The sequence below is a fragment of the Artemia franciscana genome, chromosome 3 (genome assembly GCF_032884065.1).
Source record: "Artemia franciscana chromosome 3, ASM3288406v1, whole genome shotgun sequence".
NCBI lineage: Eukaryota > Metazoa > Arthropoda > Branchiopoda > Anostraca > Artemiidae > Artemia > Artemia franciscana.
Window position 1 is genome coordinate 10,517,423 of NC_088865.1, and position 17,399 is coordinate 10,534,821.

Sequence of the window (17,399 nt, forward strand, 5' to 3'; positions counted from 1 at the left end):
AATTCATACATATCTGCAGATTTTTTCACATGAAACAAAACAAAACATTAACAAAATTTAAGGAAACTCATTGAAATAGAAGGATAAGGGTATATTAAAGATAACACATTAAATAAGAACAGAAGAATATTGGATAATACTATACAGCTAAAAAATAAACGTTTTATAGATCTATGGACACAGAAACAATATTTTTTGCCACAATGAAGAGTACTCAAAATACCAATGAATTGGAGTTTTTTGGCATTAAGTGGATTAGTTTCCAAAACATGAAATACAAAATAGGGACTTTTGAAATTAAGCAACTGAAATTAACTAACCTTATCTCTCTCTTACATGTCTTATAGCTTGATATTATCATCTATATTCAACATTAGTTATACTGTGTAAATAGAAATTCTTGCCGCCCCCTGATTATCGCCACTTCGGTGATATTATTTTGTTCACACGTTCGTTACGTGCAAACGGAAAAGATTGACAGAAAATACCGTTACCAGATGATTAACTACCTCACCAAACTTACATATTATGGCTAATAAATTGAGTTTAAGTGTGATTTGCGTCAGAAAATAGCTCCTTTTATCATCCCTCAACTCTAATGGCTAGATCCAAGTGTATACACATGTATATTTTTTTTTTGTAACAGAAAATATAACTGTATAACTTACCTTTTTTGATAACAGAAACTGCAGTAACTATGTTGAGTTCAGCTATATTTGGAATTTGAGGTAAGTCCATAAAATATCTTGGAGTGGAATTCATGCAAATTACGAAGAGTATAATAGTATCATATAAATTTGGATATGGGACTCAGATTTTAGTCACTTGAGTAGAAGCACAAGTCCCTGAAAAATACAAAAGCTATAATGACTAATATACTTTTAGCCACTGCAAAGCCGATTTTATTTAAATATGTTGAAAGCATATATTCAAGTCCTTCAATAGTCAAAAGCACTAGAAATCTCAATAGTTCTTTTTTTGTCAGAGCAGGGAACCAAAATTCAAAAAATTCTCAAGATATTGCTGAAATACCTCCTTAAAACTTATCTAGAATTTCACCTTTATACCCCTGGGCATAAATGTAAAAGTAGTCAAGGCAAAAGTATTGGAACTCAACTTAATACAATTACCCATTGCTATGACATTGTCAATATGCACTTTTAATAACCTGTATATTCATATACTTCTTGAAATTTCCCTCTTAATGTTCTTAGCCTTACAAATAGATGCAATAGAAGAAGTATTTGGAACAATAGTAACAGTAGCAGTAAAACTAGTAAATGTAGCTACGGTAGTAGCATTAGTAGTAGCGTGCACATACTGCCTTTAGATCATTTGCTCTTCCCCTGTAAACATTCTGTGAGAATTCCAACTTAATACACAAACCAATGCTTAAGAAATGCTTTTTTGACAATCTAAATACACCTAGTGTGTTTTGTGAGTTCGATTTTCTTATCAATATTCTCTCAAATTTTCAAACAGGGAATGGTAAGGAATTGTAAGTAAGGAGCAACCCGGCTCAATAGTAACTGAAACTCTAAAAAATGGAATATACAAATAAATACATCAGAGAATTGGATTTTTATGTTGATTTTAAATATATAAGTTTCCCAAAGTTTAGTCTTACTGATCAAATCTACGAGCCTGCAAAAAATTGCCTTATTTTCAAAGAAAAGGGGAAACATCCCTCAAAATTCATATAATCTTAATAAAAATCACACATCATCAGATTCAACGCATCAGTGAACCCTACTGTAGAGGTTTCAAGCTCCTCTGCAAAAATGTGGAATTTTCTATTTTTTTCCAAAAGAAAGATCAAGGATGCCTGTTTATTTGTTTTTGCCCAGGGGTGATCGTATCGACCCATTGGTCCTAGAAAAGCACAAGAGGGCTCATTCTAACGGAAATTAATATTACTAGCGCGCTTCTTAAATGACCGAAAATTGGAGAGCAACTAAGCCTTTTACCCCGCTCATTCTCCCCCCCCCCTCAAATTCACCGGATCAAAATTTTGAGATAGCCGTTTTGTTCAGTATAGTCGAAATATTTATGTTTTTGAGAACGACTTAATCCCCCACAGTCCCCGAGGAAGGCTGCAAATTAGAAATTTTCCCATTGTTAACATATAGCATTGGTTACTGGGAAGTATACAGACATTTTCAGTGGGGATTTTTTCTGATAGGGGGTCGGGGGGAGAGGGTTGTATGGAGGGATCTTTCCATGGAGGAATTTATCATGGGGGAAGAGAATTTCTATAAAGGGGGGGGTGAATTTACCATTATTGTTCGAAAAACAATGAAAAGTTTTTCAACTGAAAGTAAGGAGCAACATTAAAGCTTAAAATGAACAGAAATTATTATGTACATGAGGGGGTTCGTACCCTCCTTAATCCTTCGCTCTTTACGTTAAAGTATTTTTAGTAATTTCAAAAAAGCTATTTATTCTAATCAAACGCTCTTTGGGATTCAGTGGTCATTCTTAAAGAATTAGAACAAAATTTGAACTTTAACGTAAAAAACGGAGTATTGAAGAGGGGGTGAGCCCCCTCATAGACGTAATAAAATATACGAACACAGGAGCTCGTTACGTAGGTTAATTCGTTATATAATATTTATTACTAATAAAATAGTTTGTAAAGAAAATTAAAAGTTCTAGTGGGCTTTTTAAGTAACAAAAATATGGAGGGCAACAAGAACCCCTCCCCCACCCCTTTTATCTCCGAATCGTCCGATCAAAATTTTGAGAAAGCCATTCAGCCAAAAAAAAGGTAAAATTAATATCACAATTTCGTTTTAATTATTCATACACGGTGATCCAAAATCAAAACCTGCATTTATTCAAAAACTTTCAGAAATTGAATTTTAAAAACAATTTTATTTAGCTGAAAGTAAGGAGCGACACTAAAACTTAAAACAAACAGAGATTATTACGTATATGAAAGGGGCTGTCCCCTCCTCAACGCTCTGCTCTTTACCCCAAAGTTAGACTCTTTCTTACAACTCTACTTTTTAAAACAAGTAAAAACTTTAGCATAAAGAGCAGAGAGTTGAGGAGGGGACAGCCCCTTTCATATACGGAGTAATTTCTGTTTGTTTTAAGTTTTAATGTCACTCCTTACTTTCAGTGATTTTTTTTTTATCTTCATAGACTTAGCCTTCAGAGTACTAGTATCACCGTAGTTGTGGTGGTAATAGGAGAGTGTTAACGACAGTTAACACTCTCCTGGTGGTAATAGCTGCAGTGTTAGTGTTGTATTAGTGGTAACGATAGTAGTAGCACTAGAGCAGCTAGGTCTAAGATACTGAAACTATGGATCTATAGATGAAGCTTGGTCATTAAATTAAAATAGCTTGAAAATCCAGGAGTTTGAGAACAATGGGCATAGACGCACCCTTAAAATTAAGTGGAGTGACAAGATTACAATTGCTTTCATCCGTGGAAAAAATGAAAAAACCACTCATGACCAAAAAAAGTAGTCAATGGGTAATGTTGGGTTATATGGGATGCATGGGCAAAGGTCACCTCCCTTACGGTGTGCGGTACTGGGTCTCCTTCAGAATCAGAAGGCATGGAAGGCAAAAATTGACCACATTATGATGTATGGAGAAGGGTACTGCACTGTTCATACCGTCAATGGAAGGTATTTGGCCTGCAACACTCGAGAGGTTATCTTGAAAAATTACTGTTTTCACCTTATGTGCCAGCTGGCCAGGAAGACTAATCTAAGGAAGTAAAGTTGCCAAGGGAACTTGAATTGCCAGGAAACACTTTGGTTAGGTAGAGGTCAGGAATATGTTTTTTTTTTTTGAAAAAGTTGATTTATGAGTCTACTGCTCGGTAGGGGCCTTTCCCAAGCCATTCAGCGTGTCCCCAGATGGCGCTAGGGGAATACCCTACAGACATGTAGGATAACTCTATAGGAGACATGGACCAAGGGGGACCTTGTCCTTGAAGGTCCATAAAAAAAACAAACTGGGACACCCTCACCTGGGGCCATATATACAGGTGGAGGAGGAAGAAGGTACCCTTAAATGTACGCTCAACAGGGCTCACCAGCGTCTGCAAACGTCCCGTGAATTACAAACCTTCTCCTAGTAATGGGTTAAATTGCATAGATATGCAGAACATCATCATGGAAGGATCCTCTATAGAAGGACAACTGGAGTAAGGTGTAAGATTAAGATCTAGATAGATGGACAACAGCCTCTACAAAGGGCTGTCTCGACCCTTTCGGGGTACCTGCAAGACTGGGAACCTTCAGTCAACTCTATCCCCACTTGAGAAGTGGCACTCCACAAGGAAATTATAGCCTAATAAACGACATAGCAGTCGCACGGGGCTCTAATTAACGGATAAGTCTTCAGAGCTTAGTCTGTTTTTGTGGTCGTTTTGGGCTGAAAAACCTCTCCCTAGCTGATTTATCTTCAGTGGCTTACCTCCCCGTAATATCATAATACCTGTAGGCATGAATATATAATGAGCTGGAGGTAATAAGCTTGAGACCGTCTGTGCAGGATTTTGACCCTTTTTGATAGAAGAGTACCGCCAAGTGCTGAAAACTTCATAATCCATAATTAACAAATGAACTAACATCATTTATATATAATCCTAATTTGGTCTTAACCCAGAATTTGCCTCTCACTCCATCAAACTATCTGTCTTGGCTTTGTCAACAACTAACCATGGCTTGCTGCCCACAACTACTTGATTTTGAATTCAAAATCAACAGACTCAGTCGAGGCCTTCCCCCTTAACCCCATTAATATATATATATATATATATATATATATATATATATATATATATATATATATATATATATATATATATATATATATATATATATATATATATATATATATATATATATATATATATATATATATATATATATATATATAAATATATATATATATATATATATATATATAATATATATATATATATATATATATATATATATATATATATATATATATATATATATATATATATATATATATATATATATATATATATATATATATATTAGAGGAAAATTTTATCCAGTTTCATGTAGAATATGGATATTTATGATATATATATATATATATTAATTTTTTTAGATGTTTCCACTTTCATAGCTTTAATAAATCATATATTATTAGTAGTTTAACCAACAAACATCAGCATATTTATATTAAACTGACAATACACATTTATCTGTATTGTTTTCAGTGCAGTGCAAATTATGTTCCAGCTTTGGAAAGGCATAGAGGTTTTAAGCCCTACTCATGTTACTTTCTGCTCATTTTGAATTTGACTTTGTTATTTATTGTGATTTCTTATCTTTTTGGGTTTTAATTAATTTATCAATGCTGATTTGTGATACTTTTATGTGGAAAAAGATTTTTTTGAAATTTACTTCTGTTTGTTTTATATTTACACAGTCTTCTTCAGGAAGAAAAATTGGAAAGGCTGATTGCCCTCCAATCACTTTTGACTCTTAAAAAGGGCACTAGAACTTTTAATAGTAGCGCTTTTGTACTGCTTTTGTTTGATGATTATCGTCTCTCTGGGCTTAGAAAAGGTAATGCCCCTTCATCTAGAATTTCATCAATTTAATGAACAGCATAGTTTATCCCTTTGGTAATCTTGTGCTCATGATAATATCTCAGCACTAGGACAGTGCTGAGTCCAAAGATTATATACCAAATTCAACTTCCAACCTCCCCTTGTCTCTTCCTTAGAAATAATTGTGTATTTATCTGGAGATTATTTCAAACAACTGGGGGAACACAGGGCCATTAAAATAGAATAAGTATTTCTTAAAGTCACTGTATTCAGTAACAACATATTCAGTAGCAATTGGATGACAAGCAGGCCACACTTTAGAGAATTGTAGAAGGATTTGGAACTTCAGATTTCCAATTGACTGATCCCCATCCGAAATTTATTTGACCTTAAACATGAAGTGCCTATGGGAAAAAAATAACGAACAAATATTAATATTTTAAACCCTTATGGGTCTTTACTATAGGCAATGCAATATAATTACATCTGACTTAAATATGAGGGTAGAAATTTCCATGTCCCTTCTAACAAAGATATGAAATTATCCGGGGGGGAATAGGTGATTTCTACAGGGGAGCGGGAATTCTCATTCGGGGATATTCTCCAGAGGGAAGAGTAATCATAAGCTCCGTGTTCATTAGCATGAACACAAGATAAAAATTAAAATAAAAATGAATACATTGAATCTGCTTTGGCCCTCCACATTGTAAAACTACAGATTATTTAGTTATTTTTGATGATGCAAAATAAAATGTTTGAAGCAAATAGTTTCCACAATTCCTTTGGGAAGGCAATTGAAATTTTTAAAAAATCCTTAAATAGAGACCTTGCTTTAAATAAAGATACTGTAGATATTCATATAAACCCAATTTACAATATCTTAAAATTAAAGGATTCAAATGACATATTTTCTTCAGTTTAAATGAAGATTTAAAAAATTTAAAAACTTTCAGAAGAACTTTCACTACACCATAGTGCAATTATTCGTTCTTCATCTTAGGCTATCCTTACCCACCCAAATAAACTTTGGTCTTCATTGTTTAAAGAAAGATCTCATGTAACAATGACCTCAATATCTCGAGATAATTGGGTTCAGCATTGTAGAAATGAATTTTTGGCTCCTGATATCAGGCTACAAAAAGTTTTGGTGTGAAACTGGATGATTTCTTCTCATGTAAGCAAGAAGAAAACAGTCTGGGTGTTATAATTTTGAGGTGTTCTATCCATACTGCTATTAGAAAACTAAAAAAAAGAAATCGCCTGGTTGTGATAGTATATCAAATCAGCACTTGCAGTTTTGTAGCAAGTTGTTCCTTGAACACCTTGCCCTGCTTTTTCAAATGATTTTTAACCTGGGTATAGTGCCTGATCCTTTTTCAATAGGAACATTAACACCTGTGCCTAAAAAAGGAAAGCCTCTTAGCCAGTGCTCGTCATTCTGACCTATAACTGTGGCTACAGTTTTTTGTAAGTTATTTGAGGCACTTATTGTTGATGAACTGTGGTCAAAATGCACAGTTCCAGACCATCAATTTGGTATTCAGCCTAGTCTAGGTTGTGGCCATGCTCTTTCTGCTCTTGTTTCAGCCTTGATAGATGCTGAGAAAAGTGGTGAGAGCATAGCTCTCTTCCTGCACATGATGTCAGAAGGGCCTTTGATTCACTAATTCATGAGCAGATTATTTTAGATATGGGCCTAGCAGGTGTTGACCCAAGCATGTTAAACCCTTTATACGATATGTATCAAAATTTAAAAGATAGGCTTAAGCTACCAACAACACTAAACCTGACAAATAACCTGGTGCTTGCCATTAAAAAAGGTGTAAGGCAGGGTGCATTGACATCACCTAATGCATTTAATAACAGCATCGTTAAACTGCAATCTAAGTCAATTATGACATACGTTCTGAGAGGGATTGATCTATCATTAATAAGCTATGCAGATGATGTACTTAATCTGAGCTGCCTCCTTTCTGGTTTAGAGGAGAATTTTATCCAGTTTCAAGTAGAATAAGGAAAAATAGGCCTTCAGTTTAATGAAAAGAAATCAGATGTGTTGTTGTTTAATGCTAAGCAAGGGTCTGCTGTTGATGTTAGGCTGGATGGTGCTACTGTTTGAATTGCCAAACACATAGTTTATTTGGGGATCCCTATTGGTTGGTCTATGCTTGAAATGCATCATCTTTTGCAGAGTCATCTGCAGAAATGGATCTCTTTAGCGTATAGCCGTGTTGTAGTTTATAAGCGTCAGTTTGATTGGCGGATTTTGGCCCATCTGTATAATGCAATGGCACTACCCCATTATCTGTATTTAAGTTTCTTTTGGAAGATATTCAAAAAGGAAGATAAGAATGAATTCTGGTCTACATGTTATTAATATGCAAAGTACCTCTTACAACTTCCGCATGGACAAGTAACCATATTGTGACAAGTCGGTATAGGATTATCAACCCTAATGAAGCAATAATAGCACAGATCTCCAGATATAACCCTAATATTGTTACTCATCCTTGGGCAATTATATTGAGGCAATAGGTTTTGTTTTTTGTAGTTAGATATCCATTTGTTCTTTATTTTTCCTGTGTTTGTGTATTCTTTTGTAGTGTGTTTTTTTGCTTTTTTATCTTATACTCCATCTGTTTCTTTTGATGGGAAATAAATATTTACATATATACATACATAGCTTTCTAATTAGTTGTGTTATATCAACTCTGTCAAATGAGTCCATATCTAAAAGCATTGCATAAAGTGGATTTTTGTTTTTAAAGCTGATTTATCAAACGTCCCAGCTAAGTTGATCAACTTTGATGTGATCCAACAATGGGGTTAAAATTCTTTGTTTTACAACTGTCTCAATTAGTTCAGCAACACAAGAGGTAAGTGATATGGGGTGATACAATAGCCTATATGCATGTGAATCACACTAATGCCAGCTTGCAGTTGATTATTATGCTTTTTGTTATAGGTGCCTGGGGCCAATTAACTAATCATCTAGTAGAATTCTACATGGTGTCAAAAGATGGACACAAAAGCACCAAGCATCAATTGGGATTTAGCCTCCCTTGGTGATGAATGGAAATGCTTTGAACAACATGTTGAACTCATGTTTCTGGGACCCCTGTCAGGGAAGACACAGGAGAGCAAATGCACTTACCTCCTAATCTGGGCTGGAGAAAAAGGGCGCCATATATTCAACACTTTTACCCCCACTGAAGCAGAAACAACAACAGAAAAAGTTACCTGCAGAAGTTCCGTGAATAGGCTGCACCAATCACAGTGCATTTCCTTGAAATGTAGCCAGTATGAAGAAGAAAGCATGGATAAGTATATCACAGAACTAAAACTACTGGTGAAAGCTTGCAACTATGCAAGTGCTGATGAGTTGGTCCAAGACAAAATAGTAAGTGGCATCAGGGACCCAAAATGACAGAAATACTTCTTCTAGAGGGTGATGCTCTAGCACTTGCATCAGCTGTTGAAAAGTGTGAGTCCTGCCAAACAACCCAGAAACAGCTAAGAACATATGAAGAGCAAGAACCCCACCAAATAAAGATGGAAATAGATGCTATTCACAAATACAAACATCCATTCCAAAAGTTAAAAGGTATCAGCAACACCCAGGAAACCTAAGGAGTGCTATGTTTGTGGAGGAATGTACTCACCCAGCCACATTTGTCTTGTAAGAAGCAAAACCTGCTCAGTGTAAAAAGCTAAACCACTTTTCACACATGTGTAAGAGCAGCAAATCTGTTAATGCAGTAGCAGAGTTCAAGGATAACCCAACCAACAACAGTGAAAAAGATGACAATATCTTTTTATATACCATAGAAAACAAAATCTGTATTGAAAAGGACAAACTTCTCACCACAATAGAGGTAAATCACTCATTGCCTGTAAAATACAAGGTAGACACAGGAGCAAAAGCTAATATCTTACCTGCCAAATATTCTGACACCTTGCCACATCATCCACCACTAACTCAAAGTATCCAGAGACTCGCTAGTTACTGTGGATCAAAAATCCCTGTCAGAGGTGTGTGCCAGCTTAAGTTTAAGCACCACTCAAACAAAGCTGAAACCTTACCCTCTTTCATTGTAGAAACTGACTAGATGCCAATTCTTGGTTTCAGGTCAAGTACAGACTTGAACATAATCAAACTAGTTCTGAAAGCCAGTAAGGCTGGTGAAATTCCATGCAATTAACAGAACAGAAGTGAAAAAAATAATCAACAGCTAAAACAACATCTTTCAAGGAATAGGAAAGCTTGATGGAGAATGGCATTTATACCTAAAGGATGGCATCACCCCTACTGCATACCCAACAAGAAGAATCCCATCATCACTCCAAGACAAATTGGAAGCTGAACTAAATTGCATAGAAGTTGAGCGAATAATTGAAAAGATCTCCAGACCTAATGATTTCAATGGTAGAAGTAGAAAAAGAGAATGGCAGTTTACAAATATGCATATACCTTGTCAATCCACCATTCACTTGAGACTATCCTTTGGAATCTCCTTAAAAAAGCCCCTGCTAGAACACAATAAATGATGCTGCAAATTCTACTGTATGATCTTGAGTTTATGTACAGACCAGGGACACAAATTGCAGTTGCTGACACACTATCAAGACTAAACCTCCCTGACAATGAAGCTCCATAGACAAACTGGAGTATATGTCCACCAAGTTACACAAATTCTTCCTGTAAGCAACAAGACTTGAGGAAATAAGACTATACAAAAAAAGATGAACAATTGGCTCTTCTTAAGGAAGTCATCCAAAGTGGATGGCCTAACACTAGAAAGCAATGTACTACTGATCTTCTGACATACTTGAATTTTCAGCATGAACTGTCATATCAGTATGGCATCATTTTTAAGGGTGAAAGGATAGTTATCCCCTTGAAATTGCAATAAAGAATTCTAAAGCAGCTCTATGTCTCTCACCTTGGCACAGAAAAAATGAAACAACATGCCAGGATGCTCATCTACTGGCCAAAGATGAACATCAACATTGAACCTCATATCACAAACTGCCCCACTTGCCAAAAATTCAGCCACAATAACCAGAAAGAGCCTCTCATCAACTCCCAGATACCCCTCTTGAGCACTACAGGTCTGGAAGACCTTAAAGCTCTCAGATGGATTAGGATGAATAAGGTAAGATGAAGTGCATAAATTTGAATTTGCAATAGAAGTAATTATTATATTCATAAGGAGCATAAAAAAGGCATTGAGTGGCATGTTCACTTTATTGGTAAGTCAATAATATGGACTGTCATATATTTACCAAACAATAGTCAAATAATTACTATAAAACTCACAAAAAATGAAATAAATACAAGTAGAGGAAATGTAAAATAAAAACTCTTTTACTTGCTGACTAATAGTTAGTTTTGTGCTGTTACTCATCTTCTGATTCATTAGCTTTTGGCCAGGAATACAGTACATGTATGGGAGAATATTATCCTATACTTTCTTTTGTTTTCCTGCAGATTGCTCTAGGTGCCCATTTAGAGTTTGATTGTCTCTACTGAACTTACATAGTCAAGCCATTAAGCCCTGTTCCAAACAAAATAACCAGCAACATTAAGACTCAAACCCCCCTTTTTCACAATTTCAAGTCTAGTGTACAAACCACTTGTCAAAATCTTGGGGGGGGGGCAAATTTGGAGCCAATTTTCCCAAATCAAGTGAAAATGACAGTGAAGAATGAATCAAACAGTTTGTGGTAACAAACTGTAGTAAGGAGCGGCCTGGCTCAATAGTAAATGAAACTCTAAAAAACGGAATTTCAATGCTAAAAGATATATCAAAGGAATCGGATTTTTATGCTGATTTTAAATATATAAGTTTCATCAAATTTATTCTTTGTCATCAAAAGTTAAAAGTCTGAGAAAATTTGCCTTATTTTGGAAAATAGGGAGTAACACCCCCTAAAAGTCATAGGATCTTAACGAAAATCACACCATCACATTCAGCATATCAGAGAACCCTGTAGAAAAAATTTCAAGGTCCAATCTACAAAAATGTGGAATTTCGTATTTTTTGCCAAAAGACAAATCATGGGTGCGTGTTTATTTGTTTTTTTTTCCCCATGGGTCATTGTATCAACCAAGTGGTCCTAGAGTGCTGCAAGAGGGCTCATTCTAACGGAAATGAAAAATTCTAGTGCCCTTTTTAAGGGATCGAAAAAATTGGAGGGCACCTAGGCCCCCTCCCACACTCATTTTTTTCCCAAAGTCAATTGATCAAGATTTTGAGATAGCCATTTTGTTCAGCATAGTCGAAAACCATAATAACTATGTCTTTGGGGATGACTTACCCCCCACAGTCCCTGGGGGAGGGGCTGCAAGTTACAAACTTTGACCAATGTTTAAATACAGTAATGATAACTGGGAAGTGTACCAACATTATCAGGGGATTTTTTTGGTTTGGGTGTGGGGTTCAGGGGAGGGGGCTGTATGGGAGGATCTTTCCTTGGAGGAATATTTCATGGAGGAAGAGAAATTCAATGAAAAGGGCACAGGATTTTTTAGCATTACTATTAAAAAAAAAACAATGAAAATATAACATGAAAAAGTTTTTTCAATTGAAAGTAAGGAGAAGCATTAAAACTTAAAACAAACAGAGATTATTACTCATATGAGGGGTTCTAAAAATACTTTAGCATAAAGAGCAAGGTATTTAGGAGGAGTTAAATACTTTGCTCTTTATGCTAAAAAATTTTTAAGTAATTTCAACTATTTATTCTATGGCCTTTCTGATTCAGGGGTCATTCTTAAAGAATTGGGACAAAACAAGATTTAGTATGAAGAGCAAGGTATTAACAAGGGGACTAACCCCCTCATATATATAATCAAAAATATAAGAATATAAAAGTTTGTTATGTAAGTTAATTCTTAAGTTGCATATATTTTTTACTAATAAAAACGTTTGTTAAAAATTAAAAGATCTAGTTGCCTTTTTAAGTAACCAAAAAATTGGAGGGCAACTAGGCCTCCTTCCCCACCCCTTATTTCTCAAAATTGTCTGATCAAAACTAAGAGAAAGCCATTTTGCCAAAAAAAGAATTAATATGCAAATTTCATTTTAATAATTTATGTACAGAGAGCCAAAATCAGAATGCATTAATTCAAAAACTTTCAGAAATTAAATATAAAAAACATGTTTTCTGAAATGAAAGTAAGGAGCAACATTAAAACTTAAAACAAACAGAAATTACTCCAAATATGAAAGGGACTTTTCCTCCTCAACTCCCCGCTCCATGTACTAAAGTTTGATTCTTTCTTGCAACTCTACTTTTTAAAACAATAAAAACTTTAGCACAAGGAGCAGGGTGTCAAGGAGGAAAAGCCCCTTTCATATATGGAGTAATTTCTGTTCGTTTTAAGTTTTAATGTTGCTCCTTACTTTCATTTCAGAAAACTTGTTTTTTTAATATTTAATCATATATAGGCATAGCCTATTACTATAGAAAATTGACCTGTTTCTCTTGATAGCCTAATTAAATCATACACAATTATCCTAAGTTTGGCAAGATTTTTTTCACAAACCAAATTTTAGCTAGGGTAAACTTGGGTCTGGAGGGAGCAGCTGCCCCCTCCCCTTTCCCCATAGCAAATTATGCCCCTGCTAGGAACCCTCAGACAACACTAAATTAAGCAAGCAAAATAAATCAATATCAGGAACTGCAACAAGCGTCAGAGGATAAAATTAGGTTGAATAACAGTCTCAACAAGTTGAAATTTGATAGTTGAAGTAGGTCTAAGCAAGATTAGAGGACACAGCAGCAAGCACTATATCAGTCAAAGCAAACCAAAAGACAAACAATGTACCGCAAAACAAGTTTTTAGGCGTTAAGAACAACAATGGGTTGAACCCTTTTTGATTTGATCAACAAACCGTGTCAAAGAGCTATGCCAACTAGCAATATTCCTTGGATTTTTGATTTAAATTCTTCGTTTCTTCTTTTTACTTAAGCTTTGAAATGTTAACCAGAACGCCATCTATTTTTTTTTAGTATCTGTCCGTTATAGTAAGCGGATTTTTTTTCAAGCTTCCTTAATCTGTTCCTTAAAAAAAATTCTGATGCCTAAAAAACTTTTACTACTTTTACCAACTTCACTGCTCCCACCATCTTTACTGATAATACTACCAAGGCAAGTGAAGTTGCCCACCTGATCCACGTGCAACATTTCCAAATCATCTGGGATGGGTAAAGTATTGCAGCAATGCAAACTTATTGTTTGGGAAGAGTGTACAATGGCGCACAAAAATCGCTCAAGGCTCTCGAGCGATCATTGCAAGATTTGCGAGGACATTCTAAACCCTTTTGCAGCACATTAATATTGCTTGCGGGAGATTTCAGGCAAAAAATTACCTATTATTCCTAGATCGACACCTGCGGATGAAATAAATGCTTGCCTGAAAAATTCTTAATTATGGGCACACGTAAATACATTAAAATTAACTTTAAATATGCGTGTCTAATTGCAAAACAATCACTCCGGTGAAACATTTTAAGATCAGTTGCTGACAATTGGAAACGGAATGTTCCCAGTTGACTCAATTTCAGGACGTATACAACTGCCTCCTGAATTCTGTAATTTAGTGACGTCAAAAAATGATTTGGTTGAAAAGGTATTCCCGAATATTCTAACCAATTATAAAAATCATAAATTGCTAAGTGAACGAGCGATTCTGGCACCCAAGAACAAAGACGTCCAGCAATCTTGACAGGGCATTCTGAGGGTGAGGCTGTTCTTATCCCTCGCATTCCCATGATTCCAACGGTCTTTTCCATTTAAAAGATTGCAATTCCCAATTCGATTAGCAACTAAAAAAAAGAAAAAACTGAAAAAAAAATAAAAGAGGAAAAAAGAGAAAATAAGAAAAAACACAGCTCAATGGCAATCATTAAAAAAAAAAACTGAAAAAACATGTTGGTATAGATTGTATTATTGAATACTTGATTAATATAGAGTGGTAGAGAAAATGGAAAAGAACTATCTATATTCACAGATGGGACACAGGGACACAACTACAATGGCGCGTAACTAATACGGCGCGTAACGACTTACAAGCGCGGGGGGGGGGGCTTGGGGGGCGCGAAGCGTCCCCACCAACTAGCTGTTGGTGTGGCGCGAATAGCTAGTATTTTATATAATGGGTGTTCTTCGGCTTGCTGGGAGTAGAGTGTATAGTTTTAGTGCATATTTGAATGCAGTCGTATGTTTATCGTTATTTTTTTTTGTCTGGGTAGCATATGTTTTTTTAAGTTTATTAAATCGACAAATGGTTTAAGATTTATAAAAAAATTAACCTTGCTCTCAAAACTTTAACTACTCTATACCAATCGATCCAGCCAGCCTACTTCATGTTATCAAATAAATAAGACAGAATTTCATATGTAAGTTCTTTTAAAACAGAAAAAATATGTGTACGTCAACAATGTGTGAATTCTCCAGATCTTTTGATTAGTCAACCAGCCACAGTCAGCCTCAGTCTAAGTCCCAGTCTGTACATGGATTGGATCTCGATAATCTATTATCTAATTCTTGACTAATACCTTCTTCTGCTTGAATTCGATAATCAGCTGGATTCATTATGCATGTTTTTTCCTCTTCTTCTAAAAATGACCTGCGGCACACTGGACAAGTGCAATGGAGTTCTAGCCAAGGAACAATGCAATCGTTATGGAATAAATGGTCGCAGGGGAGCTTTGTGACACTTTCTTGAAGTTTATAGGACTCATAACAAATAGTACACTGGTGATCTTCGCTCCCTGCAATTTTGACTCTTTCAAGATTTTGAATTTTCTCCTTTGGCATTGGAGGGGGCCCACTCTCCTCTGCTTGATTGAAGAGTTCTGCTATAATCCTGTCGAGATCTTGATTTCCCCATGCATAGTCTCGAGAGTTCCCTGTAAAGCTTAGGCCCTCATCAGCGAAAAAAAATCCTAGGATATGTCTTATGTCCATCATATGTCTGGATGGTATATGTGGTGTATACATCTCGAGTGGAGCACTTTGCTGATGCAAAGGCATTGATACTTCTTGAACAAAGCCTTTCAAACAAAAAGGACATGTGTAATCCTCAGGGTCTCTGTCTATCATAGATAGATAAAAGAATGCTTCACATTCATAGCAATAATAATGTCTGATTTCTACTCGTGCGTCAGTCATTTTTAAGATTTTGCTATAGATTCTGTGTATACTGATAATCTCAATGCAGATATATGTTTTTGATACATTGTACTATTTCTATTCTGATTTTTTTTTATTTGCCAGGTCACTAGCAAGTATTTTGATTTAGTGTTTAAAAAGCTGCACAAGACTTAGATAATTATGCTACTTTTCATTTTAAAAACATGCCCAGGAAAAACTGAATATTTTAGTCAGCAAACTGCAATTACGTTATGTTATGGTTAATGACACAATGAATGTTTATGACGTTATGGTTTTTCTAACCTGAATTTTAATATTGGAACCACAAGTTAGTGTGTTTAGTTTTTTCATAGCTGTGATATGTGCCGCGATCTAGCAAAAAATGATCTCAAAGTAACCGAAAACATAAAACAAAATAAAATTGTCAAGTGAAGAAGAATTGTCATTTGAAGCTGATATCGGAATGGTAGCTATGATTTTGATTAATCTTTAACAGAGTTTAATTACGAAAACTTGATAAAAGAAAATCTAATAAGGAAATTTCAAAAATAGCTTGAAACTTTTGAAAAATGTTGTCGAATCAAAATGACAACTTCCCCAACGGCATTACTAATACTGAAAAACTCTACTTAAGAAAAACATTGTCTAAACCCTGAGTAACACGGAAAATCACTTTTTCGCATTGGAAGCAATGATCTAAAACATAATAATGAGATTCTCATTCGGAAGAAAATTGCTATACCTAGGGTCTTTTGTAATTAAGAAAAGAAAACGGTAAAATGAATAGAATTTTTGACAAAACTGTATTTTTGTATATAAGATAACGAAAATCGCATATGTTTTGACAAGAAATTATGCATCAGAAGTGTCTGGAGTTTATGGCATGTTTGGGTTACTCTACTGCCGAATTCCCTGGGGCTATTAGAACTGCTGAAAAATTTGAGAAGGGGAGAGGGATGGTACTTACTACTTACACTGTAGCTCTACCAAGATTTAAACGGTGGTAGGCTTCCTCTTACTATTCTGATATGGTATGTCGTATAAGGGTTATAGCGTTTTCTAGCAACCTATAAGAGAAGATCACGTCCAATACTAAGAAATATAATAGCCCATAACTGCCGAAAAGAGTGTCACATCAAAACAAAAAGTACACTATTAGAAAAGCCTTGCCCAAAAACCATATATGGAAAACTTGCTGTCCAATGGCTTGAAAAACAAGGAAAATCTATTGGCTTCAAAAACAAGATAAGTTTCTTGAACTTTTATATTCCGCATCAACGGAATATTTTTTTCCCTTGCAGATAGGTTGGCACTGGAACATCGAAGAGAGCTATTTATTGGCTCTTTTCAAAGGAAATTGCCACATCTAGGGCCTTTTGAAATTACTTTTTTTAATATCATCAACTTTTTACAAAAAACCACATTTTTCGATAACATTGTTACTCACATCAATAATTTGTCACATCTACTTTCTTTTGTAATTAACAGAAAAAAACATTTAAAACAATGTCAATATTTTTACATTGAACTGTATTTTTATTAACTTGATTTTATATTAAAAGGCAATGGTTAGAAGAAATAACCTTGGCATACATTGGACTTATAAGTGATTTCCTTATAAGTTAGCAATAATCGTTTTAATTTGATCACATTTAAATTTTATAAGGGGTTTGATTTATGA

General features: G+C 35.0%; 2 protein-coding genes across 3 annotated transcripts in view; both read right to left on the reverse strand.

Moving 5' to 3' along the window:
* Window positions 1–14,585, reverse strand: part of LOC136024869 (zinc finger protein 664-like) — a 37,110-nt gene extending 22,525 nt beyond the window's left edge. The window contains exons 1-2 of one of the 2 annotated variants that reach the window (XM_065700391.1): window positions 13,388–14,585; window positions 669–845 (exon numbers count right to left, since the gene is read on the reverse strand). In XM_065700391.1, the coding sequence (XP_065556463.1) occupies window positions 669–762 (94 nt within the window). In that variant the 5' untranslated portion in view covers window positions 763–845; window positions 13,388–14,585. The remainder of the gene's footprint in view (window positions 1–668; window positions 846–13,387) is intronic. The other variant, XM_065700390.1, reaches the window with a different exon arrangement.
* A 467-nt stretch (window positions 14,586–15,052) lies between these two features.
* LOC136025449 (E3 ubiquitin-protein ligase RNF115-like) lies at window positions 15,053–15,736 on the reverse strand. The gene has a single exon (XM_065701479.1). The coding sequence runs from the start codon at window positions 15,734–15,736 to the stop codon at window positions 15,053–15,055; it is 684 nt and encodes a 227-aa protein (XP_065557551.1).
* Between the last annotated feature and the right edge of the window lie 1,663 nt (window positions 15,737–17,399).